Source organism: Colletotrichum acutatum, assembly GCF_030867785.1.
Source record: "Colletotrichum acutatum strain CBS 112980 chromosome Unknown BDZ83scaffold_125, whole genome shotgun sequence".
Lineage (NCBI taxonomy): Eukaryota > Fungi > Ascomycota > Sordariomycetes > Glomerellales > Glomerellaceae > Colletotrichum > Colletotrichum acutatum.
The window spans coordinates 69,957-95,682 of record NW_026849119.1 but is presented as its reverse complement, the minus strand read 5'-3'; the positions used below and the strand labels follow the sequence as shown (position 1 = coordinate 95,682).

Here is a 25,726-nt window from a genome sequence, read left to right as displayed (position 1 = left end):
GGCTGTTGGTGCCGGAAACACACGGGTTGAGCCTGGATGGAAGTCCCATGGCGAAAGAAAATTTTCTCGAAAAACACTTTCCCTCAGGCACACGGCGCAAAAAAGAGAGAGAAAAAGCCGCCAAATGTCAGCTTTGATATCAGCCCGGTCATGGCTTGCGGTGACCCCCACCCGATACCGTCAAAGGCCCCCACTCTGAGGCGCCTAGGTCCAATCAACCGCAGCCTTGCACTCACACGTGGGTGGGCCCGACAAAATAGCTCAGGAAAAAAAAGCGTCAACACCAGAAAAGAAGTGGACACGATGACCGAGTTGGAACGTTGGTCCCAGAGATAAAAAGGGACGCGGTGAGACGGATCGTGGTTTGAAGGGGAGATAGCGAGTTGGTCCAAGGTCTCCTTCCGTTTTGTCGCTTGCGTCGATTTGCATTTCATGCCGTGCTCCCTCCCTTCACTTCTCATCCATTTCTCGTTCCCTTTCTTTTCATTGCTCTTCCCATTTCCTTATCAACCTTTTCGTTTTTTTCGTTCGAGTCGATGCCGCCGCCTAACCATCAGCGAAGATGGGATGAAGTCAATCGAAGCACGCACACATGCCTTGGCCAGCCCAGTTTCCTGTCAGGGACGCTTGCCGTCTGACTGCACACACGCCCCTTCCCTACACCCCCGACTGCAAGTAGACGAGTGTTACGTGAGATCCCGGCAGCACCCAGAAACCTGGCTGGCGTGCACTTGCACTCGCAGCGCTCCGAGGGACGCTGCAGTGTTCTCTCGTTGCTGGACAGCTTGGCCCTACCGATGGCCGACGGACGTGGCGATTCATCTGCCAATGGGAGACAAGTTCGCTCCATTGAGCCGACGTCCGAGGTCCCAGTGTCTGAGATGGCCGAGATGGGTGCGACCGCAGCGCCGTGACCGTAATGTCGGGATCCACAAAAGGAGTATCTGCGAGATTGATTCAGCGTCAAACATAAATCTAGCGTTTGTCAATCCCAGCTGTCGGTACGCGATACGCAGGTCGCTCGAAATGATGCATGGGTCCGCCATGTCTCGGAGGCCATGTACCTTTTACGGTTGAGCTTCACCCGTGAGGCATCCAGGATGAGCCTGTGAGGTACGGCCCTCCGTCCAACCATTGGGGGGTGAGGCCGACGCCGGGAGAAAATTTTTACTCTCAGCCAAGCTGCTGTTGCTAGTGCAAGCGCAAGCTTTGAGGGAGAAGAAACGCCGAAACGCACCGTTGGCGCTCACCATTCCGCTTCGCTGCCATTGTCTAATGGCGCATGCCTGAGGCTACAGAGCCTCAAAAATGACGCATCATTGTTGTCTCTGTCTCTGTCAGGGGGTGTGTCTTCTGCACCAATGCTAATGGTGTTGTCGAGGGCCTGGCAGGCAGTGACTGAGCTAGAGCTTGTGCTTCTGAATCATGTGTCCGAGTCTGACATTCCGATCGTATCTGAAATTGGAACTCTCGACCAAAAAGCAATGGTGTTTGCTTGTACCGACCATCTTTGATGATGCCGACTGATAAGACGCGGAAGATTGTTGAGCCACTTGACCAGGTGGCGTCAATTGATTGCTCAATGATGGTGGTATTCGGGATGATGGATGATGGAAGCTGACGGTGTCATGGTGCGATAACGGGGCAGATGACTGCGAAGCCAAAAAAAAAAAAAAAAAGCCCATAAGCTCCTTCCTTTCCTCCAGCGTCACGGGAGTTCGGAGGTTCTTCACCTCAGGCAATACAGATACGTATACGGAGTAAGGTAGGTTCTTACCCTACCTTAGGTAGGTAGGTATCGTCCCTTTCGAGGGCAATGGCTAGGGTTACTCGTCCTGTCATTCCTTCCTTTTCATTGTCCTAGAAGCCTAGGCCCTTTTTTCCTTCTCTCCTTCCTGTCGTGCCGGTTGCTCCTGTCATTGCCATTTCCTTCCCTTCCCTTTCCATGTCTCTTGCCGGCCTAAGATATCTTAGGTAAGAGGCAGGCGCCGCCCGGCGGCATGTCGTCGCCTTAGGCTCATGCCTCCATGCTTATTCCGCGGTGGCTGCATCATCAACCGAAACACCCGATGCCGCCCAGCGCGCCGAGAATCGATGAACGGGCAGGAACGGGATCGACTTGAGGCGCCACATGCCCAAGAGGTTGCACTGTTGCACACACACCTGCCACAGCTGCAAGTCCCGGGGGTCCCTTCCGGGATTGCATTGAGGCACCAACACTGGAAGCAACCGCGGAAATAACCATCGGGCGCGACAAGGAGGAAAGTCCAGGCGACTGCAGGCGACCCCGAAGAAATACATCCGCCAGAAAGAACGTCCACGGCTATTCAAGTTTCGGCCGGGAATGAGTTGCATTTGGAAAGCTTCTAGTAATTCGCTAGACTCGCTACGACGTTCCATTCCTTAGGCAAAATCCAGGCTTCCCTACCAGCCATTCGGAACGTACGCAGACACGAGGCCCAACGTGCATACGAGTTCCTTGCGACTATTCGTTTTCCCCCTTGGAGCCCGTATTGCAGGCTCCAGTACCGAGTCGAACGAACCCCTAGGCATCACTGCATCAACCTCGTTTACCATTGCAACCCCCGAACCACATAACCGTCCGAGCGAGGCTGTCATGGCGTTCAACAGTTCAACAAAGGAGGAAAAATTTTCAATCCGTCATTTCGGTTGGCGTCAACGTGATGGTCCAGAGCTCTTTGCGACTGGCCCAAGCTCCTTTCCCGATTCGACCTATCATGGCGGCAATTACTACTTCCTTTTGCGAATTGGCGGCTTTCAACCTTCCGATAACTTCCGCCGGGTCGCATTGTTTCATTCCAACGAGAATGGTGATAATGTTCTTGAAACCTCACTTCTAGGGCATCGAATGCTTCCGTCTGCTTGGAACCTCCGACGAATTTCTCGACCTACCTAGGGGTCACTTGTTGCAGTTGCCGCATCCGCACCTTCGAGTTCTCTAATTCGGCCTGACTGTACGCGTTCCTGTTCACGCTCCCAATAATATGCGCTGCGCCTGGGCTTATTACCTCGCGCCGGGAAAGCTCCAAGATCTTCGCCGACCATGGATACATTTTCGAACTGGCCACTCTTCCAAACGCCTTCATGCGCGAGCCCGTCCATAAGCCCGTCCATGTGCAACAACCCGGCGATGCGAATATCTCCACGACCCAGGTCTCTGGCGCAGATCGCGTACTTGCTAAACCGGCCCTGAGTCATCCGTTTATTGAGGTCATCGTGCAACCACACGCATGATAGGTTGTCAACACAGACCGACACGGCACCTGGCTCCTCGAAGGAAAATTCACCGTACTCGGCCGCCTGAGGAGTTAAATATACGTGAAGGTCCTGGTACTCTTCTTTCTGCCCCGCAACGTAAGCCGTGAACTCCTTCCTGTTGTCCCATTTCATCCACCTCATCCAGTTCATCGTCGACCTCGTCAACGTGAAAGGCCCTGAGCAGCAACGCCGGGATCCCAAACCTCTGCGCAATCCACTTGGCCATCTGCATATACGCTTCCCTCGTCGACATCGTATAGTCCGCTACAATCCCATCGCTCTGCGCGCAAGATATAAGCCCATACACGGCGAACAGCTTGTCCCTTGGATCTGACGCATGACTGTTGCGCGCCAGGTCCAGGAGCCGGAGCAGGTCACTCGAGTCCCTGTACGTCGGCGCGCGAAACTGCAGAACCGACGGCAGCTGCAGCACGTTCAGCAGCCGCGGCTTCTCTTTCGTGTTGATGAGCAAGCCCCGATCCGCCAGCGAGGGGATCTGGAGCCGTGACCAGGGCATCGCGTACCGCCCGCAGATCAACGTCGCCCGCCTGGCCAGGGCCACCTCTTGAAGAATCCACGCTCGAGAAAAGTATCGCCGTGTAAGCAGCGTCTCCAACGCCTGCTGGAGCGACAGCCGCCGAGGCAGGTTCGGGGTCGTCGTGTCCCGATCATCCAAGAAGCGGAAGAGCGCCTCCTCCGCGGGCACCGGTTCCCCGACGTAGACGAGGACGCGCTGTGCGCGGGAGTAGATTTGCGGCATCAGACGCACCTGGTGGCCCCTCTCCTCGACGTCCTGCTGGTTCATGCAGACGGCGTCGATCCAGACGACCCTCTGGGCGCCGCGGCTGCGGACGCGCCGCAGCGCCGTCTCGCAGTTGGCCGTGACGAGGAAGGCGCGGCCGTCGAGGGTGATGGGCTGCGTCCAGGCCATGGCGCCGTTCTCGCTCGCCCAGGTGTAGGAGATTGCGTCGTATTCTATCATGCTGGCGGTGCTGCTCAGGGCGAGGGTGCATCTGATGGGGTCTGCGAATTCCCCTGGCTCCAGGGTGAGGAGGCGGATGTCTGTTTGGGATTCTAAGGGCCTGTAGACGGCGGTGTCTGTTATGTTTTCGTCTTGTGTTTCTGGTGGTGAGGGTGGTGTTTCGAGGTCGAGTTGGATGGAGCCGCAGCTGAGGCAACTGGAGATGCCGCCGCTGGTGAAGACGTCTAGGCGGCGGCATGACCGGTCGTGCCATTCTGCCATGATGAATGTAGTGTAACCCCTCATCAAATTTTGATAAAAATTCAAGTTCTAATGAGAATGATGATTCTAAGTGTCATGAGATTGTTGCAAGATTCAAGTGAGCAGGTAAGTGCAAATAGGCGGTACGTTGGCTGCACGTCAGATGAGGTCAGGCGGCTAATCATGCAAGAGGTATGCATAGCCTCAGCGGCTGATTGGCAGCTTACCATTCAAGGTCGTAGTCTGCCGACTGAATAAGTTGACTCCAACACAAATCATTTCCGAGTAGAGGTTGAATGGAACAGGATTTATATGGACAAGCAATGGTGTGTTTTAATTGCTAGAAATATGATTTGTGTGTATATGAGATGTACATCCGTAAGTATACATATCTCAATGAAACTGCTTTGAGCAACGATGGCATAGTGCTCGCCAACAGAACAATTGTGTAGTTTCTACATAATTTCCATTTCAACGGCAATAATACAAATCACCCTCACCAACCAAAAAGAGTTCACCCCCCTCGATGCTGAACTGGGTGCTACATCTCTTGGTGCTCATGCTGGGATTCGAACTCGGGTACTCTCATATGCGCTTAGCCTGTCGTCGAGTAGGCTGGTTGGTGTAGATAGTTGATTGTCGACCGTTAACCATTCCACCACCCACGCCACAGTTTGACCTGACCCCCGACCTAGAGGGCGCCTGCTGTGCTAGTGACAGCAATTGGAATGAAGAGGGGTATATACCCTTCTCGTGTATTCGGATGGAAGGTGGGCGGGATACCTTGAGGGCCTTCCTTTCTCCCTGTCTCATGGGGCCATGGGAAGGTGTGAGTCTCTCTCTCCTTCTCTTGCCGGGATATTTAACATCACCATATAACACTGCCGCAACTGGATAGGAACATTGAATCGCCAAGGCTGCTTAGAGGGTTTAGTGGACCGGTACTCCCAGTTATGTCCATATACTTGATTATTGAGTAGTGAGATGGCACTTTTATATGAGGCAGCCGAGACGCTGGTACCAGGACAACACCAGCATGACATGACAATGTCAGAAGAAAGAAATGCCTTGTTCATATGCCATACATACACCATCAATTTCATTCCGACATCTGATAGACCTAACGTATACCGTACTTCAGACTGCCACCTCTGGTTAAGCTACAGTGAACATCCCCTTTCGCTCATATTGTCATCGTTGAACTATCGAGACTTATACTGTCGAATAATGTCAAGAAAGTATGGAATGCAACATTAAGTCCGCTTCATAATTCGATCTCATACGTTCACGAGATCGACCACAACATAATCTGGTACTCGGCTCGAGTTACGTCATCATGCGCCAGTATCCTCAGGGTGTTCTCCTTTATATCATTGGCTTCGTAATTCCGGAATCTACAATCAAGTCGCTATGAAAAGTTCACACCTACGTCTTCAAAGCAAGGGTATCTAGACAAGAACAGATCCAACACGACAGTCACTGCTCCAGAAACATGCCACTATTCCCCCTCCGGCACCGAACCAACACCTGAATGAGAAGACTCTGACTTGCTCCAAAATCTCATGAGGGTGCTCCTCCGGCTCGATCCATGAGACACATGGTCACTGGAAGTCGATGACCTAGTGAAGATGGTCGATGTGGATGCATCACTAGACTTTCGAGTCGACGTCTGCGAATACTGCTGAAGGAGTCGCTTGATCTCCGACCCAGCCAGTCCGCAGTTGGAAGCCGCCTGGAAAGCGTTTCTGCCGTTGGCATCGGTCAAGCGAGGATCCGCGCCGTGGGAAAGGAGCACTTCGATCATGCCGATTTTGCGGGAGCTTTTGGTTGCCACCACCTGGATCGCAGCAATCAGAGGAGTGCACACATTGTTGTTGTTCAGGTAGGGGGAAGAAGACGTCTGCGATCTCTTCGTCTGATGGCAGATATTTGGATCGGCTCCCTCGCCAAGCAAGAACCGAACCATTGTCTCATTCCCCATCTCGCACGCCATGTACAGTGCCGTCTTTCCTGAATTATCGATGAGGTCCAAGAGGTTGGGGGTGTCCTTGAGTAAAAGTCGGGCAGCATTGACACCGCCGGATTTGTTCTGGCATCGGTGCAGGAGACTCAGACCAGCACTATCGCGAACGTCGGCCCGCGCGCCCGTCTGCAACAACAGCCCGACGCTGTCACGGTTCCTGGTTGATGCGGCAAGCAGCAAGGGCGTCGGTAGACCAACGTTGCCTCCGTTCTCGAGACTGACTACATGTCCCACCATTTGCCTCAACACTTCGAGATTCTCGTCTTGGATGGCTTTGTGGAGCGGCGAAGTTCGTGTCATGAAGTCGCAAGTATCGAAGCGGAAGCCAGTCGGGACATCAATGTCAAACCCATTTTCGCGACACCACTGAAAAGCTTGGGAAAGCTCGCCCATAGAGGAAGGTCTCCTGGCGTCTGGTACAGAGTCTGAATCAGGAGGCGACGCCGGACGGCTCGTCAGCGGGATGATGACGGTGTTGACCCAGACTTCCACACCGCGCGCTTCGTCAAATGCCCCGTCGAGTTGCAGAGCCTTGATGTACAAGTCTGCTGTTTCCTGCACTAATTCAACTGGGATGGGCTCTTGGTTCTTCCGGCCTTCGAGAGCCCGACTCAGAAACGTCTTTGCCTGTCTCAGATTACCGAGTCTGATGTAGAGGCTCCCGAGGTCGTGATATAAACGACTTCGCCGTTCGTCATCCCGAAACTCCTCGGGCTGTTTCACCTCTTCCTGGAGCAGGTCCTGCAAAATACCCTTCGCCTCAACGATCTCCTCTCCTGTTTCACTTCTTAACAGGATATCAGCGAGTCGCTCATTCATGACTGCTTGTTCGGCAAAGCTGAAGTCGACATCGTATCCTGGCTGGCTAAGCTGTTCTCGGATCTCGATGCCCCTCTTTTGATATAGCGAAGCTCGGAGGAATATACCGCAGTCTACCAAGCGGTCGACTATTTCTTGGTTCGCGTCGTACTGGTGGCTGAGGATGTCTTTGCTTGGTCCATCTGGATGTTCGGGCTCAGGGTCCCAATCGTCCGAATCAACGTCACCTGACGCTTGTTTAGAGTCCTGGTCCTTTCCCGATGCTAACTTGGTGTACGACGAGTTAAATGACAGGAACGAGTGGTGTTGGTCTGCATTTTGCAAAGTGACTGCGGCTGCCACTTCGTCGGCTGACATTCGCCAGGCTTGGATCTCTCTCGTGACTGAATTAGATTCATCCAACCTTGTGTCACTTTCGTCGTCCCATTCATTTGATGGTCGTCGTTGGCCTTTGCCCGTACGTGAGATGAGGTTCGCGGCTCGAATTTCGTCGGTCAAGTTTCTGATTGCAACATGCACCTGGTCTTGAGACTTTTGTTGAGTCCATAATGAGCCGCTTCTACAGTCAGTCATCCTATCAACCAAGAGTATTCTACTTAAGGGGGTTCACGTACAGAGACAGGGTTATCAAACTGAGTTGAAGCACTTGTGTATACGACGTAATGTGAGAAACCAGATCGCGAATCACGACCGACTTCAACGTCATGGTAAAGCTCGCCCTAGCTTTATCAATCGGACCCGGTTTGTCGTCGAGCTCCGGCAGCTCTTTCTGCAGCCTATCAAGCGATGAACGGCATGATTTGAGAATTTGGTAAATATCTTGGTGGTGCTCTCTCTCAAAGGAAAGCTGATGCGGGTGCTGCTTTAGGATTCGAGCCACGTTGCGCAGCGCAGCGTGTAGGTTCCGGATGGTCTCGTGGAATTCGCAGATGCTCGAGGAGATGGCTTTGCTTTCTTGGACGAACTTGCCCGTGCCTTCTACGATCTTGCCGGCTATCCCGACCATCTGCAGAGCAAAGGCGGCAATCGAAAGAGGATCCATCTTGATCCGAGTTTTTTTTCGCTGCGCTGTTATTCGAATCTCTGGTTCTTCTCAGTCGCCTGAGCGGCAGCCGCGTCCATTGACTTCGCGGTAATCAATACAAAGCGTCCTCGAGCGTTGAACGATGAACATGTTATGGAGTTGTGGGTGAGCTCAGTGTGCAAAGTCGACAAGCACTTGGGTGAAAGAAAGACACACAGTAGAGAACGAGCAGGGAAGGGGCAGGCAGTGAACACCCTCTTCCATCCGTCGATGAGGTAAGTATGCCTGTGGTCCCCGCGATCGACAAATGTTACCCTCTAAATGAGTCTTAGTCGCCGAGACAAAAAGTCGCTGCCGTCAATCTGGGGGGCATAGCCACGAAGGGACATATCACGAGCGTAGGGCAGGCTGCTGCCGCAGTCAGTCCAACCCAGAGTTCAGCTGGCCCTGTGTTGCGGGCCCCTCGATGAGTGTGTCCTCCTTGGATGCCATTGTCTCACTCCGCAATCGACCCAACGTTGGAGCTTCTGTCTGCCCACTTGGATAGCACCCTTCGACTCTATACACCGGGCCCCCGCGGGGAACCTCGCAGGACCGGGGTCTACTCCGTAGCGTGGGATCTGATGCAGTAGCCTTATTCCACTTGAACCCCGGTTGCCAAGCTTCACCCCGACTTTGTATCCCGCGTCTGTGGCGCAGCAGGATACCAGGCGATGAACAATATCCATATTCTTCATAAGCAAGACATAGTGATGACAGCAGGATGGCTGGGCGATCTGCACCTTGCAGCCCCAAACTCATCTTGTGGACGTCCATTGGCTTGGGCAAAGCCACAGTTCAAGTGCTGCCTGGTGCCGTACATCTGCAGCTTCCTTCCGTATTCGGGATTCGAGTACAAGAACCTCAGCGTCTGCGGGTGAGATCAGTTGTGAGTGCCCGAGATGAGGCTTCTCTAGGACTCAAGGACTTCGGAATGACACATTAAAATCCCAAGAGTTCGTCTCGTTGGTCAATGTAACCCCCCGATATCTCGATAATTTAGCACGTTTTTCCCGGTGGCCCAAAGGGCAACACTGCGGTCAATCTGAAATATGCCACTCAAGGCTCCTTCCATTGCCTGATGGGAAGGTGGATGGCAGGGAGGTGGAAAGGTTTGGCTTCGCCTCCACACTCACAGCCCTACATGGGGGGACAAGATACCCCCTCGCTTCCCTCTACTCCGCATCTGGCATACACAAGTAGACAGGTAAACGGGACGACGATCGCTGGCTCGAAGGATGGAAATGACGGGCCTGTGCATGGGCTGCCATCTGATTGTACAACGCCAGCCGAGGAAAGCCTGCAAGACAAAGTCTCAGTGAGACGCGGGATGCGGGACGCCGTCACTCGATCCTATTGGGGGCTATGGGGTCTCACTTCTTGGGCCATGGTTCGTGCCATTTCGCGCTCACATAGGTAGCCATAATGACGGTGCCTTATATGACTGAGAGGTCTGGCCTCCGTTCACTTAATACCCGGGATAGGCCTGGCTCGCGACCGATCTCAGCCCTATACTGGCTACTCGTAATGCTACCTATCGTGATATGGCTGATAAGTGTCAATTAAGTCCATAATCTCTCAGAACGATCATATTGAAAACATGTCTGATATCGATACTCTCGGTCAGGCCGAGTCTCATTCTGGTCATGACGTGGTGTCAAAACAGCAAGCCCGCCACCGACATATCAACGACCGGGCGGTAATTGAAAACCCTCTCTGTAAGCTCCATCTTCAAGCATTCTAGGCATTGGACACGAAGGCCCCTTCCTTTCTACAGAACGTTCCTCTTGCTGACTCAAATCTCTCTAGCTCACTATACCGACGAACAGCTGGAAGCAGATGTCACGTCATTCGCAGAGAGGTATCTGAACGTCGACAAGGGAGCTTTGATACGAGCCGCGCGTGTGGCAAAGGACATCAAGTTATACGACGAAGTTGCGAGAAACCCAAGCGACGCGGCAGGAAAGGAGCTTCCTGTTCAACTGACAACGGAGGAGAAACGGGCGCTTGTTCGGGAACGCGATGTACCCTTCAGCGAAAAAGGGATGTGGACTATCATCATCACAGTGTCCCTTGCAGCGTTCTTACAAGGTAGGCAAACCGTCTTCTTGTTTTTGGCTCAATTTCGGGGTCATGGGCTCACCGGGCATTCTAGGCCACGTGCAAGCGTCATTCAACGGCTCATCTCTGTATGACACGGAATTCGGTTTGAACACGACGGCCAAGAAAGACGACAACAGTGCGACGGGTAGTCACGCTGAATTAGGAATCGATGACTGGAAGCTGGGAGCCGCAAATGCGTCTCCTTTCTTATTTGCTGCGGTGCTGGGCTGCCCTCTTGCGCTGCCGGTGAACCATTATCTCGGTCGTAAAGGGGGAATGGTAGTGGCTGCTTTTCTTATCCTGGTCAGCTCTATTGCTTCGGCTTTCGCGACGAACTGGGTACATCTTTTTGGCATTCGGCTGGTGAATGGAATAGGTCAGTGTATACACCTCTTTCTTTTCAAGATATCACCAATGCTAATGATGGGATCAGGTATGGGACTCAAGGCCGTCAGTACTCCTATCCTAGCCAGTGAGACAGCGGTCGGTTTCTGGCGCGGCACCTCCATTCTCGCATGGCAGCTGTGGGTAGCCGCGGGCTTGATGGTCGGCTTCGCCTTCAACCTGGTATTCGACACGGCGAGCAATAAGCGGCTGACCTTCCAACTCATGGTGGGCGCGCCCATGGTTCCCGCTCTCGCGCTGCTCGTCCTGGTCATCTGTTTCTGCGAAGAGAGCCCGCGGTACCTGATGCGCGTGTCGAGTCCGCGGTACGACCCGCAACGGGCGTACGAGATCCTCAAAAAGCTGAGGAACACTGAGCTGCAGGCTCTCCGGGACATTTACCTCGTGCACAAGTCCATTGAGCAGGAGGAAGTGCCGGGCGCGAACCTCAAGTACATACCAGGGTTTGTGTCGACCGTGGTGGGATTCCTGCGGCAGTGGAGGCAGCTGTTTCTTGAAAGGCGGTTGAGGAACGCGTTGATTAGTAGCTCGACTGTGGCGCTTGCCCAACAACTGTGTGGTAAGATGCGAATCCCTTCAAGTCTGGATAGGTGTAGACGGGAGCCGCGCTAACTTGACGGAACAGGAATCAACGTGCTGGCCTTCTACTCGGGCACGCTCTTCAGTCGTGCCGGTGCGGAGAAGCGAGATGCCATGTTCTTCAGTCTAGGCTATGGAGCTGTCAATTTCATCTTTGGTCTACCCGCCATCCGAACGATCGATACGTTGGGCAGACGGAAATGGCTGATATTGACTCTACCCGTGATGGCACTCTTCATGCTCCTCGCAGGTGTCTCCTTCAACATCCACAACCTGAATGCCAAGGTCCCGGTGGTCGCCTTATTCATCCTCCTGTTCGCGGCCGCGTACTCGCCCGGGCTGGGGCCTATCCCGTTCACCTACGCGTCAGAAAGCTTCCCACTATCGCACCGCGAAGCCGGGGCTGCGGTCGCCATCGCGGTGAACCTGGGCTTCGCCGGTCTGCTCTCTGTCTTCTTCCCGCGGATCAACTCCGGGCTGGGCGACGCCGGCTCGCTGTACCTCTTTGCGGGGCTGAACGTCCTGGCCCTAGTCATGGTCTTTTTGCTGTTGGAGGAGACCAAGAGGCGCAGCCTGGAAGACCTAGATCTCGTTTTTGCCGTGTCGAAGCGGCAGTTCGTCAAGCACCAAGCCGTCGAGTACTTACCGTGGCTCTTTAGGCGCTATATTCTACGGAAGCACGAGTACAAGCCGAGTCTGTATATTGATCTGATATGGGGGTCTGGAGGCGACGAAGAGGAGCGGACGCGGGTGAGGGATGCGGGACGGATGGACGGGAGGAGGGATAGTTCCGAGTCGGACAGGGACAGCGCTCACGCGTAAATAGGTTGAGGATTGCGTTGTGTGAATGGACGATGCGTTCTGGGGATTGCAACACCGTTGTGGCTGAGTTTACGAAAGCGAGAAAGCGAATGGGTGGGTTTGTTATTAGTCCTTCTGGCGTGAAACTGGCCCGCAAATCCTCGTTGGCTTTACGCGTATACGAGTCAAGGATTGTTGGAATTATTTGGTGGCAATGATACTTGGCTTTGGGACAACAGTAGGAATGTCAGAATCGTTTAAGCTTAGGCCGAATTGTTATAAAGATAGGTAGATTTGAAAAGTTCACTGGAGGCGTGGCGCATCCAGGATTCGTTGTTGTAAGGTACCTTTTGGGAAGGTAAGGTAATTAGGTAGGTGCGTGTCCGTGTACCTAAGGTAAGTCGGAGCTGCTTGGAGAAGGAGCTGGAGCTTACTCCGGAGCCAGCGGGCCGGTTAGACCCACCTCTATCCCGTTGAGTGTCCGACCATTTGGCGGCGTCAGCCCGGAGTTCAAGCGAGAACCGACGCCGCGGCCCCTCCGCCTGACCCCGCTAGAGTCCCTTAGGAAGGGCTCCCATTGGCTTCGGGGGTCACAGGTGGAACACGAAAACGAGCGAGGGTGGCAGGCGCAGTCACGCAGACGCCTTTTCCCACCTCGCGCTGCATTGTCCGGGACTCTGCAGGGCGTTTGGATGAAGGCTGCGGCGCTGCGCTGTGGCGGGTGTGACAATTGTGTCTTGCTTTAAAAGTCTAGAATGGTCTACTTCCCATACCTAGTTGTTGAGCCAAGCTTTTTCTCTCTCTTCTCTTCTTTGACTTACCTTACCTTAGGTTGTTTGCTTTGTTCTTCAACTCTGCTTGTAGCTACGGAAACAAAACAGTTTCATTGTTCAAGGTCAAAGTAATTAACTACTCGGCAGGGGGAGACCGTTTGTACTCGCTTGAGGTAAAGGCCCCCGGAGGAATTAGCGCTTGGCGGTCGCTAAAGCCGTACGCTGGGCCCGATAAGGTACCTCCACCCGTCGACTGACATTGCGCATCCCGCTAATTAGGGCACCCCGTCAGGACGTCATCGAACCGTCCCAATTATTCCAATCTCGGACCTTTGGTGACCCGTTCAGTCCGCTGTCGTCGGTCGCTACGTGTGTATTCTGGTGTTCTCCTATTCGAAACCCCAAAGGCAACTTTCCCTTTTCCACCTCCAAGCTCTGGGACATCGTCATTGCATTTTGGCGGCATAGCGAACGAGACGAACTGCCAGCTCTCGACAACACAAGCCCTCGCCATGTCCACATTTCGATTGACTATCGAAGACGGCCAGTTCCGCGACGGCTACGGTAGACAAGTTGTGCTTAGAGGCCTCAATGTCGCCGCCGACGCCAAGCTCCCCAGCGAGCCCGACCAGCCCTCGCACATTGGCGACGACTTCTTCGATGGCGATAATGTCAAGTTCCACAACCGTCCTTTTCCCAAGGACGAGGCCCACGTACATTTCTCGAGGATAAAGCGCTACGGATACAACACCATTCGTTACGTCTTCACCTGGGAGGCCATCGAAGCCGCCGGCCCAGGACGTTACGATGAAGAATGGATCCAGCACACGATTGAGATTCTGAGGATAGCCAAAGAATATGGGTTCTACATCTTCATGGACCCCCACCAGGATGTGGTATGTTTGGCTGTTGTTTTCCCTATGGCTCCTTAAGCTAACAAACCCTACAGTGGTCGAGGTACTGCGGTGGTTCTGGCGCTCCCATGTGGACTATCTACGCCTGCGGCCTCAACCCGCAGAGCTTCTCCGCCACCGAGGCCGCGATCGTGCACAACACATACCCGAAGCCCGAAGAGTTCCCCAAGATGATCTGGTCGACAAACTACTGGCGTCTCGCCGCCGCGACAATCTTCACCATGTACTTTGGCGGCAGGGATTTTGCGCCAAAGTGCATCATCAACGGCATCAACATCCAGGACTTTTTGCAGGGCCACTTCGTCGCCGCCTGCGCGCACCTCGCGAAGCGCATACACGAGGCCGGCGACCTCGAGAACGAGGTCGTCATCGGGTGGGAGAGCATGAACGAGCCGGGCTGCGGTCTGGTCGGCTACCAGGATATCGCCGTTATCCCCAACGCGCAGAAGCTGAAGAAGGGCTCGTGCCCGACGATCTGGCAGACGCTCCTCACGGGATCTGGCCGCGCATGCGAGGTGGAAACGTGGGACATGGGTGGCATGGGCCCGTACAAGGTCGGCCGCTCGCTGATTGACCCCCACGGCGAGATAGCTTGGCTGCCCGCCGACTACGACGACTCGAGATACGGCTGGAAGCGAGACGAGGGGTGGAAGCTTGGAGAGTGCATCTGGGCCCAGCACGGTATCTGGGACACAAAGACGGATACCCTGGTCAAGAAGGACTATTTCTCGAAGAACCCTAGGACCGGAAAGACGATCGACCATCCGGAATTTACTAATACGTATTTCATGGACTCGTACCGGTTGTACAGAGACGCTATCCGACCCATCCACAAGAACTGCATTATGCTGATGCAATATCCGACACTCGAGCTACCACCTCAGATCAAAGGCACCGCCGATGACGATCCGATGATGGCATTTGCACCGCATTGGTACGATGGTATTACGCTCATGACGAAACGATGGAACAGAGTGTGGAACGTGGACGTTGTAGGCGTGCTGCGTGGGCGATACTGGCACGAGGCGCTTTCTGTCAAGGTCGGTGAGACTGCTATCCGGAACTGTTTCAAAGACCAGCTTGCGTCATTGCGGCAAGAAGGTCTGGATAGGATGGGCAACCACCCATGCGTGATGACGGAATTCGGTATCCCATACGATATGGGCAACAAGAAGGCGTACAAGACGGGAGATTACTCGGATCAATCAGCTGCCTTGGATGCCAACTATTTTGGTGCCGAAGGCTCGGGAATGGAGGGCCACTGTTTGTGGGTTTACGTTGCAAAGGTAAGCAATCTCTCTCATGCGCGATGTCACCCTAGCTAACACACGTTGAAGAACACTCACGAGCACGGTGATCTTTGGAACGGCGAGGATCTGTCAGTCTTCTCACTAGACGATAAGACACTACCCATGTCGCCTCTCCCACGCAGCCCATCACCCAACCCGTCGTCAGACCTCAAGCGCAACTCCATGAGCAGAGACGTCCCGGACGAATCGACCGTCACGCCGGAAAACCTGCAAAGCACAATCACGAACCCGTCGATATCATCCGCCCCGTCCAAGGACCCAGAGCTGACCAACGCACCAGGCCTCCGCGCCGCCGAGGCCTTTGTGCGGCCGACCCCCGTCGTCGTGGCCGGCGACGTGCTGGAGTACGGCTTCGACCTGCGCAGCTGCACCTTCACGCTCAAGCTTAAGGCCGCCGCGCCGCCGTCCGAGACGGCGCCGACGGTGGTGTTCTTGCCCGAGTTCCACTACCCGCAGGATAACTGCACGGTCGAGGTGTCGTCGGGCAAGTGGGCGATTAGCATGGACGACGACGAGGGCCCGCTGGTGCAGAAGCTCAAGTGGTGGCACGCGGACGGGGAGCAGACGCTCAAGGTTATGGGCTTGGTGAGGCAGCATAACATTGTCGAAGGGTCCGAGGAGGACATGGGGTACCTGGAGCAGTGCCAGCAGAACTACGCAAGGTGTAGCGTGATGTAAAGAGTGTGTTGTGGTCAGGATTAGGATGGGAAGAGTTGCTAGGCGAGGTTATCCGGAGATACGAACAGGGTCCGCCACACGGCCCGCCCATGATGTGATGGTCAAGAGGTGGTTATTGCAGGCATTGTTTTTTCTTACATTTAGAGCAATAAAGAGGGCGAAGGATTCTGGCGGCTTTCAAGGCACACCTCTGGCTATCAGGGAGTTAATGGGGAGCATATTCTTATGGCTTAAGATGACCTACCGTAACCGTTCGCGACGTTTGAACGCTATGTTGACTAGAGCGTGTCCCCAATCACCTCTTAATCATTCCATACCCAGCAAGCGACTAAGACAAACTGAGAGACCCTGCAAATCCATCCGATATTTCAACACCATCTTAGTAAGTCTAGGTACATTAGTCTTCGATGACACGCATGTCGATTATGAGCTAAGTTTTGCGCTTAGCTGACTTGACTAAGGTACCTACCCGGCCCCCATTAGTAGTAGTCCTCCAACAATGGTTATTCGGATAGGGATGGTCAAGCGGCAGTTTTTCTTCCTTTCCCCATTGTTCTGCATACAATAAACTTTTCTTGGACTTGGTGGTGCACCGGGAAACTTGTCTCATGCTTCTTTGATGCAGCGTTGACGTGCGTTTGTGTCGGCTGCTCGGGTGATGTGGTTCATGCAGTCCCGGTCCCGGCGGCGGCTCGGCTGCAACATCATCACACAGGACACACACACCCCGGAGGAAAGGGGGATTACGGCGGTTCGGTTTGGTTTCCTACCCGAGTGGAAAATGGCTAGCAACATACCACGATGGTCGCTCAAAAAAGAGAACAAAAACATACAACACCAGGTATTCGCTGATCGTCACCGACTCAACTACTGATCTGGCCCTCATCGGCTTGTCTATGGGAGAGCGGACGGGATCCCGAATTTTCCGATGGGTGTGGTCGTATGTGTCTGTTCTGAGAAGACATTTGCATTATATTGCGTGAGAGTGAGGGTTGAAGGAGGACTTTGGGGGTCGGGGGGGGGGGGGGTGTTTGGCGAAAATGCTGATGTAGGGTCGGGCTGGGTGTTCTGAGCTCGTATAGCACACTTGTATTGGACATTATCTGGTGCGATACGTGGATATTGACGGAACAATGGGCGGTATTAGTGACTGGTTCAGTCGCATCATCGAAATAGGCTGTCTTGATCGCATCACGCATGTCCATCATCGATGATCTGTCGTTGTGGATATTGGTTTCAGTAGTGGGGGATGACGTCGGCCAGCTGGGCTGTTTGGCCGGCATTGAACGAACTGTTGCTGGGGAGAGTGTAGTAGTAGATGATGCTATAAGTGTGTTTTCTATATGTGGCTGATATGCAATATGAGGGTGTTTGGGTCTTGAGAGGGAGGGACGAGCTACAGTGGACGGTTTCGCTGCGAAGGCATAAGACTGGCCGCGAGTCTGCAGTAAGTACGGGCAAGATACAGATATCCTTAGCATGGAATATCTTCATAGTTTTCTCAACAGCAAAGGTTGAGTTGAGAACTTGCGGTTGCCCAGAGAGAGGTTGAAGCTGAAAATGTTCCAAAGGCGAAGAAGCTCCTGCGGGGCCGGGGGCGGGGACTTTGGCCGGCGGCCGGGTCTGGGGTAGACCACAATGCGGCACGGGTAACTTCGAAGTTGGCACGGTTGAAACCTGAAAGAATTTCGGGCCTTGATTCTGGTTCTCTTTCAGGGACGAAAAAAAAAAAAGTACAGTGGACGCTACACTGGAGGGACGGGAGACATGAAGCTGGCGCTTGTCGGACTCTGGCGAATGAGAAGTCGAGAGCGATCCGGGCGGTTGGCTGCATTTTGCGAGAATCGCGGCTCACCGGTTCGTCGGTTTGGCGGCGGGGAGGTTTGGAGGTGCGCTTGTGTGCCCTGCTGCTTCAGGAGCATTCACTGATGCTCTGAACCCGCTGCCTTTTCAATGAATCTGTCGATGAGCACTTGTCCTTAGGTATGCTGCATCTAATAGTTGTGCATCTGAACAGCAAGCCCCTTACTTTGTGCCTTGGAAATGACTCTTCATCTCTATCGACATCAACAACCGAGTGATGATACCTCGTTCAATTTGAGTATGTCGACCAAAGGGGGTCGAGGTGAAATGAATTGTTCGTGTTAGAGCGGCAGGTTAATAAGGTAGCGCGAGATGGACACCCGCTACCCGGCCCCTCATGCAAGCCTGGAAAGGCCCAAATGAAACAGACGGGGCCCTGCGTCGGGTCGCGGGTGGGTTCATTGATCTGGGTCTAGCTGCTTTCTCGTGGAGTGGGTGTGTCTTACTCTTGGATCTTGAGATGAGGCTGGAATTGGGTTTAGTTGACTTTGAGATTTGGGGTTGGAACAGAGGAAACCCTGAACGTATCTAGGTAGACGTATCTACCTACACGGTTCTCATAAGGTACCTCGAGGTATTCAATTGCATCTTTCCCAGCTGAGTAAGCCGATGTAATGGTTGCCAGGACGTACCTATAGGATTAGGTCCTGCGTGCTCATGGAAGGAATCGCTACAGCCTAAGGTATGGCAGCAGGCAGGTCCCTTCCATCTTTTGGTTGCACTGCGCGCGCCTGGCTTCTATTGGCCTCTGCTGCCGAGAACAAGACGGCAACTTCTTGAACTTGGACAAAACACCAAGAACACGGAAACACGACGACACATGAGCATTGTCTTTGATCACACTTTGTGTATACAAGCTGTTTCCGACGACTCATTCGATATACTCCAAACGAGTCACTGACCCTCATCGAGTCCTGACATCTTTCTACAAGGTACCCGTAATTGCGTCTTTGTCTCATCGGGTGCCGAAGCCCGCACAGAATCCTTTACCAGCCAGAAACTCACGAGTCGCACTCTTTCCATCCTGCGACCAGCGCAAGAGGTCGTTGCCGTACGCATAGGCTGTACGAATAGCCACTCGTCACACACTCACGGTGCCTTCATTGGCCCGGAGATCTGCACGGCACATCCGCCCCCCGCCAAAAGCTGCGTGTGCGTGGGATAACGCACGCCAGAGCCGAAGCCAACGTCCACTTCCCACGCCAGTTTCGACCAGTCTCATCCCATCTACGAATCCTCTGCCGCCACTCGCTGCAGTCTACTGTGTACAGAGTAGAGATACCCTGCCAACACTAGCCCAAAGAGTTAGTGTAGACGCACCTCGTCGCGGCCCAGCCTCCAGCATTCACACGCATCCGCCGTTCTCTAAGCGCGCTACAAAGTACTTACGCATTCAGGGTACGGAGTCTAGGTACTGTCCTTTCTGTGGGCTTGTCTTCTATCCTGGCTCTATCTGCCCGCCTTTGCACAACATACCAGTGCCCTGCCAGCCTGCCACTGCCTACCTTATCCACATCCGTAAGCTGAAAGACATTGAACGGCTGCTACCTTACATTCACATACCACCCACCCCTCTCTCAAGTCCAAAGTCCCCATTCGGTCCTCGTCTTCTTCTCTTCAACATTCCTCCAACCTGACGAATTCCTCCAAAAACACCTAGCGCGCCCGAGAGAGTCAAACCCCAAGCAGCTGCTCGCCAAGACCACCAACACGATCTACGATAATTAGGCATAACGCCCTGGTGCCAATACAGCGACGGTCGCCGCCTTACCGCAACATGACTACGGTCTGAAGGCCCGCTCGCGCCCACCAGCCCACACCACCACCCCTGCCATGTGCCGCGTACCCATACCATCCATACCTGGCATACCATGAGCACCAGCTCGCGCCAACGCTCTGCGACCCGATCTGATACCCACGACCGAAATTCGAGCCCATTCCCATCTGTGCCTCGATCCAGAGACGAGATACACAATCTCGACGGCTTCGTCTTCAACGTCAACGACTTGCCCACCCATACCTCGACGACGACCTCGACAACACCAAAGGTCTTGTCTCCAAACCTCAACGGCAACGGCGCTCTCTCGCCGTATCCTCAGCCGAGGAACTCCAACCTTCTTTCCGCCGGCGGTCTTCGCCCGAGGGCCTCGACTGCGAGCTCCGTTCCGACAACTCCTCTACTCGGGCTCGATCCCGCGAGGCCAGCCACCAGAGCTGGCCCGCCTCCCCCGCCGGCCATGTATCAAAACACCCAGCGGCATGCCTCTTCGGCCGACCCCTCGAGACCCTTCCAGGTCCCCCCTCCACCGCCGCCTATGTCGCCGCCCGTGCAAGGCCAGATGAGCAACATGATGTCGATACCTCCTCCGCCCCCTAGATTTCCTTCTGCTCCTGGCGCAACAGGAGGAAGTGGAATGATGCTTCCGCCGCCTCCTGGGCCACCGCCCGGAAGCGCAATGGCAGGCCAGGCACCATGGCACGGCGCCTTTGGGCGCATGTACGACGGTCGTGGCGGCTTCAATATGCCACCTCCCCCGCCGGGACAACACCAGGCCTACAATCCAAAGTTACACGCGCAGGTTGCGACGGGAACGACACTGTCGATACCGCCTCCCCCTCCACCGAACGAACATGTGATGTCGGCAACCTACATACCACAAGGCGACACGTACGGCGAAGGGGTTGGAATACCTGGTCTAGGCGGCTTTGACGAAAATGCGACCTTCTCGGCAACCTCCCAGAGCTCATGGCCTACCAACAGTCAGACCAGCGGCGATACGGCAATGACTACACCGCAAGACGATGTGTCAGGAGGGAGGGACAGAATGTACGCTCAAGCAATGCACAGCCGTGGGATGTCAACGACCTCCAATGCTACGTCGATCAGCACCTCTAGCATCCACCCAGAGCTGGCGGCGCAGTGGCCGTTGGAAAAGGTGCTGTTGTGGCTGGCTACAAATCAATTCTCCAAGGACTGGCAGGAGACTTTCAAGGGGCTCAATCTGCATGGTGCTCACTTCCTTGAGCTCGGTAGTATGCACGGTGGTAGGGGCAACTTTGGCATGATGCACCAGCAAGTGTACCCAAGATTGGCTGTCGAGTGCACAAACAGCGGGACGGGCTGGGATCAGCCGCGGGAGCGAGAAGAAGGCAAAAGAATGCGACGTCTCATCAGGAGTATTGTGACCGGCCGGCCGGCTGACCCTTCCAAAGTTTCGTCGCATGGCCGGAAGGAGTCGGTCAACCACGGCAATAACTTACCTAGCGCTGGGACGGATATGGCAGAGTCTCCCAACGTGAGTATGATTACCCGTGTGGGCGAACACCCAAAGACTGATGGACGGCAGACGCCTATCAAAGCGCCGGGGCCTGGTTTTGGCGGCCGTCGATTTTCACAAACGAGATCGACGACCATGCCGACTCTGAATAGCACCATGAGTTCAGATTCAAGCCACAGAAACATCATGAAGCAGATTGATGGGGATGGAATTCGCCGGCAAAGTCCAAATGCCAGCGAGTCCGGCGAGGGCACGTTTCGTCCACCCCCCTTACGGACCGACAGCCCGAACGGCAGTCCAAACCCTCAGAGCGCTTCGCTGTTCCCCTCCTCCGCGGGCAACATGTCGGCGTCTCCTCATTCAACAAAGTTTGGACACAGGTCTAGAAATAGCACAGATTCCGTATCTTCCAACGCCGCTATTTACGGGTCAGGTATCCCTCCTGAAGCTACCCAGATGCTGCGTAGTGGAATGAACATTGCAGACATCATTCAAGCCACTCGAAACGGTGAGCCTCGGCGGCTCGGACAAGATGGAGGGCGTCCATCGCCGCAGGATTCTACTGGTGACCGTTCAGCCGGCACTGAGCCTCCGTCGTCCGCTAAGGATTCTAAGAGTTTCCTCAGTCTCAGCTTCTTGTCGAGAAAGAACAAGCAAAAGAAAGAAGACGGCTTCCCAAGTCCCGACGACATGGAATCGCCGACATCTCCAGCTCTCAGCTTCAAGCCTCATTCTTTTGGCTCTCGCTTTGGAAACAACAGCGAAACCTCTTTGGACATTCGACCCGGATCCAGTTTTGATGTTCACGAAAAGGACTCGGCCAAGTCTAGACGGCCTGGCCCGAACAGAGTGTTCGCACTGGCTACCATGGACGGATACAATTATCGCATGTGCGACATCACCGAGGCTGAATCGGCCATGGACCTTCGTCTCGTCATTTGTAGCAATTTGGGTCTAATGGATGCCACAACATCTCAATTTTACCTCACTGAGCTTGGCAGATTTAACCATGAGAACCCTCTGGACGACCAGAAACTACTAAATAATCGCAAGCATAGGGCCGACGCGACAGGGACTCTAAAGTTCTTTATCCGTCAAGGCGGAAACGCGCCTCAAGGGTCTAGTCACGCTAATGGCAACCCAACGCATACATCCCTTGACGAGGAGGCATACAACCGACTGAATGGGCTGTCGCGGACAAGATCCAGCTCTTCACCCCCAACGTCGAGGCAAAACACCATGACCGGCGAAAGGGTAGATGACAAGATGCTCGCCCAAGAGGCAAGCGAGTATCGTGCTGAGATGGAGCGTAAGCAGCGTGAGTACCTCGAAAAGAGGCGCAAAGCTGCGGGTTCCGGCAACACGCCAGAAAGCGCTACCACGCCGTATGGAATTCATGGCAGGACCGTCGACTTCGATCAGCCACGCCAATCGCCGTACGAGGACAAGAAACCGGAAGTGCTGTTCCCCGTGCGGAAGCCTCCGGCGCCGCCGAGTGACCCATCAGCTACCTTGCTCAAAGCCAACTCATTGAGTCGGAAGACTGAGCATGCGATGCGGTCGTCTGCCGATGGAGCTCCTACGCCGCGACGGCCCTCGACTCTGTTCGAGGATATGGAGCTCCCTGGCCAGAACGGAGACCGTAAGAAGAAGACTTCGAGCCAGCCTGTCGCCGGAATTGGTGCAGCACTTGTGGGCATGGGCAGAGGCCTCGGAGCAGTTGGCGTTCACGCCAACCGAAGATCCAAGTCGCCCAACCGAGTGTCATCGCAACCAGCTTTAGGCAACGAATACTCAGACCGAGGTAAGGGAGCTATTTCATCTGTTGACTTTGCAAAGTCGTTTTCGGGCCGAGACAGCCCTCAATCAGCGTTATCTGGCTCACCCGGCACTCTGACCTGGAGTCGCGGGAACATGCCCTTCTTTGTGCCGGACTACTCTCCCGAGGGTACTCCGATTCCACGCAGGCAATCTAAGAAAGGAATGGCAGCTAAAACAAACCAAACAGTACATAGAGTTGCCTCGCGCGAGATCAGCCCTAGCTCCATGAATCCCCCACAATTCCCCCAGAGTGCACCACCCCAGCCTCACCGTCGCAAGTCTCACGGGCCGGACTTTGATTTCCTTGAATCCGAAGTCAGCTTTGAGAAGCCTGCCCCGCCACCCGCTCCAGAGCGAGGTGACGATTCAGGGGATGACTCAGATGATGGCCTGTTTGCAATTCCCATCGCTGCTGCTAAGCCCAAGCCGACAAAGATCACTCGTATTTTTGACGGCGACGATTCGCCTGATGAATCGACCGATAAGCGGCCAAACTTGACGGTGAATACGTCTAGATCTAAGGGAAAGCAGCTTTCAGTGTCATTCTCATCGCCCAAGTCTTTGGGCAGTGCAAGCAACAGAACTCCCGAAGGCGAAGAGGACGACGCTCTCATGAGTGCCAGGAGCGGTAAGAGTTCACGCAGAACTCCTAACACGCCCCAGTCGGAGTCGGAGGATAGCAAGTTGGGCAGGAGGAAGTCGTTTGTAGAGAAGGATGTCTGGGCCAATCGTCCGACCACCGACGCCCTTATTAACAACCTCGATGACTTCTTCCCCAACCTGGATCTTGATCAACCCGTACTGGAAGAAGGCGAGGCAGAGGCCAATCCACCGTCCCCCATCGCTGAGGGAGAGGAGAAGGAAGCCTCTAAACGTCCCGCGCCACCCCAGTCACCACCAAGTCTTCGTGCGGCCATTTCCAACAATCGATCATTTTACAATGATAACGATACGCTTGGATCGGATGAGTCTACTCTCAAGGCACTTGAGCGCCCTGCGTCGGTCGCTTCGGTTGCACAAAGGAGTGTTCGACGCTCGGGCGGCCTGGGCCGGATGAAGTCCATTCGTGAGGTTGCCCGTGGCGCCCATGAGGCTAATAAGCGATTCACCACGACGGCAACTACACAACCTGGCCAGGCTACCCAGAACACATCAGTACTGATGAGGAGAAAGAGCACAAAGATGTTCAATGCCAATATTGTACAAATTCGGCCCGATCAGCGAGGCAGCATGGTCATGCCGCAGATTCCCCAGGACACCATCCCCAAACGCCAGACCACATTCCGGTGGTTCAAGGGTCAGCTTATCGGCAAGGGTACATATGGCCGTGTCTACCTCGGTATGAATGCCACGACTGGAGAATTCTTGGCTGTCAAGGAAGTCGAGGTCAACCCCAAGGCTGCGCAGGGCGACAAGGCCAAGATGCGTGAGCTGGTGGCAGCTCTCGATCAGGAGATCGAGACAATGCAGCATCTTGACCACGTAAACATTGTGCAATATCTTGGATGCGAGCGTAAGGAGACCTCTATCAGTATTTTCCTCGAGTACATTTCCGGCGGCAGTATCGGATCTTGCTTGCGCAAGCACGGCAAGTTTGAGGAGTCGGTCGTCTCATCACTCACTCGGCAGATGCTTTCTGGTCTTGCATACCTTCACAGAGAAGGTATTTTACATCGTGACCTCAAGGCCGACAACATCCTGCTAGATCTCGACGGTACTTGCAAGATTTCAGATTTCGGTATCTCAAAGAAGACGGACAATATTTACGGTAACGACAAGTCCAACTCGATGCAAGGCTCGGTTTTCTGGATGGCACCCGAGGTTATCCGCTCTGAGGGCAAGGGCTACAGTGCCAAGGTTGACATCTGGAGTTTGGGCTGCGTTGTCCTGGAGATGTTCGCTGGTCGACGACCTTGGTCCAAAGAGGAAGCCGTGGGAGCCATCTACAAGATCGCCAATGGAGAGACGCCGCCTATCCCTGATGAAGTTCGGGAAACAATCAGTCCACTAGCCATTGCCTTCATGCTGGACTGTTTCACTGTGTAAGTCTGATTCCATATGGCCATCAGTCCACTACTAACTTCCGACAGAAACCCGCTGGAGCGACCTACAGCAGATGTCCTGCTTTCGCAGCATCCGTTCTGCGAGCTGGACCCCAATTACAACTTCTTCGATACGGTGTTGTACTCCAAAATTCGCGGCAAAGACGTCTAGGGAAGAGAATTCTTGGAGAGCTCACTGTGAGAAAAGAAAGAGGATACGTGTGTAGCGGTAGATTTTGGGTGGGATTCGTCGTGAAAACGCCTGTTTTGAGACGCTCGTTGATCGTTGCAGCGATGGCGCAAGGGGGAACGCATTCGGTTCACTGGTTTTGTCTCGCAAAGCGTATACTTTTTTGGTGCTTGTCTGCTTCTTGGATATTTATTATAAGTAGAGCGCGTCTCTGCTGAGAGGGCCGAACTCCGCCTAGAACTCGGGGCTGGCGTAGTATATATCGAGGAGGCCAGTAATTACATGGAAAAGGGCAAAAGAATCCCCTCAAAGCAATCCTCCACGGACAAACTATACTGTTGTGCTTGAAGTTTCTGACTATGATTATTCTGATTCCATTGACTACTATAATCCGCTGCTGTCAGTCGCGGTTAAAAGCCCTTGCATATGGTACCTACGTTTGGGTAAGGTACCTTACCTTTGGCACCTATTAATGTGACCGGAGGTGGATTGGAATTCCTTATCTTATCGGGCAGTCGTGATGCAAAGCCTGGGGAGCTGCTATGCTCAAAGCGGGGCATGAT

The 25,726-nt window shown here is 54.1% G+C and overlaps 6 protein-coding genes across 6 annotated transcripts; 4 read left to right on the top strand and 2 right to left on the bottom strand.

Moving 5' to 3' along the window:
• Positions 1–1,945: 1,945 nt before the first annotated feature.
• Positions 1,946–2,917, top strand: BDZ83DRAFT_655910 (uncharacterized protein; the record flags this gene model as incomplete). Its single annotated transcript, XM_060510829.1, has 3 exons — positions 1,946–1,974; positions 2,408–2,442; positions 2,508–2,917. The coding sequence occupies 3 exons, from the start codon at positions 1,946–1,948 to the stop codon at positions 2,915–2,917; spliced, it is 474 nt and encodes a 157-aa protein (XP_060360195.1).
• Positions 2,918–3,442: 525 nt separating this feature from the next.
• BDZ83DRAFT_548707 (heterokaryon incompatibility protein-domain-containing protein) lies at positions 3,443–4,525 on the bottom strand (the record flags this gene model as incomplete). The annotated part of the gene is made up of 2 exons (XM_060503469.1): positions 3,443–3,727; positions 3,842–4,525. Coding segments are annotated over 2 exons (969 nt in total), but the record flags the coding sequence as incomplete, so codon positions are not given.
• A 1,474-nt stretch (positions 4,526–5,999) lies between these two features.
• On the bottom strand, positions 6,000–8,049 carry BDZ83DRAFT_588314 (ankyrin repeat-containing domain protein; the record flags this gene model as incomplete). The annotated part of the gene is made up of 2 exons (XM_060506126.1): positions 6,000–7,899; positions 7,958–8,049. 2 exons carry the CDS (start codon positions 8,047–8,049, stop codon positions 6,000–6,002), a joined length of 1,992 nt encoding a protein of 663 aa, XP_060360193.1.
• Positions 8,050–9,901: 1,852 nt separating this feature from the next.
• BDZ83DRAFT_744213 (uncharacterized protein) lies at positions 9,902–12,636 on the top strand. Its single transcript, XM_060513154.1, has 5 exons — positions 9,902–10,124; positions 10,216–10,497; positions 10,562–10,885; positions 10,943–11,473; positions 11,540–12,636. Exons 1-5 carry the CDS (start codon positions 10,007–10,009, stop codon positions 12,313–12,315), a joined length of 2,031 nt encoding a protein of 676 aa, XP_060360192.1. The 5' UTR covers positions 9,902–10,006; the 3' UTR covers positions 12,316–12,636.
• A 943-nt stretch (positions 12,637–13,579) lies between these two features.
• BDZ83DRAFT_588283 (family 5 glycoside hydrolase) lies at positions 13,580–15,969 on the top strand (the record flags this gene model as incomplete). Its single annotated transcript, XM_060506122.1, has 3 exons — positions 13,580–13,963; positions 14,017–15,267; positions 15,319–15,969. 3 exons carry the CDS (start codon positions 13,580–13,582, stop codon positions 15,967–15,969), a joined length of 2,286 nt encoding a protein of 761 aa, XP_060360191.1.
• Positions 15,970–19,283: 3,314 nt separating this feature from the next.
• Positions 19,284–25,596, top strand: BDZ83DRAFT_636071 (uncharacterized protein). Its single transcript, XM_060509227.1, has 3 exons — positions 19,284–22,914; positions 23,119–24,973; positions 25,022–25,596. The coding sequence occupies exons 1-3, from the start codon at positions 19,704–19,706 to the stop codon at positions 25,143–25,145; spliced, it is 5,190 nt and encodes a 1,729-aa protein (XP_060360190.1). The 5' UTR covers positions 19,284–19,703; the 3' UTR covers positions 25,146–25,596.
• The last annotated feature ends 130 nt before the right edge of the window (positions 25,597–25,726 follow it).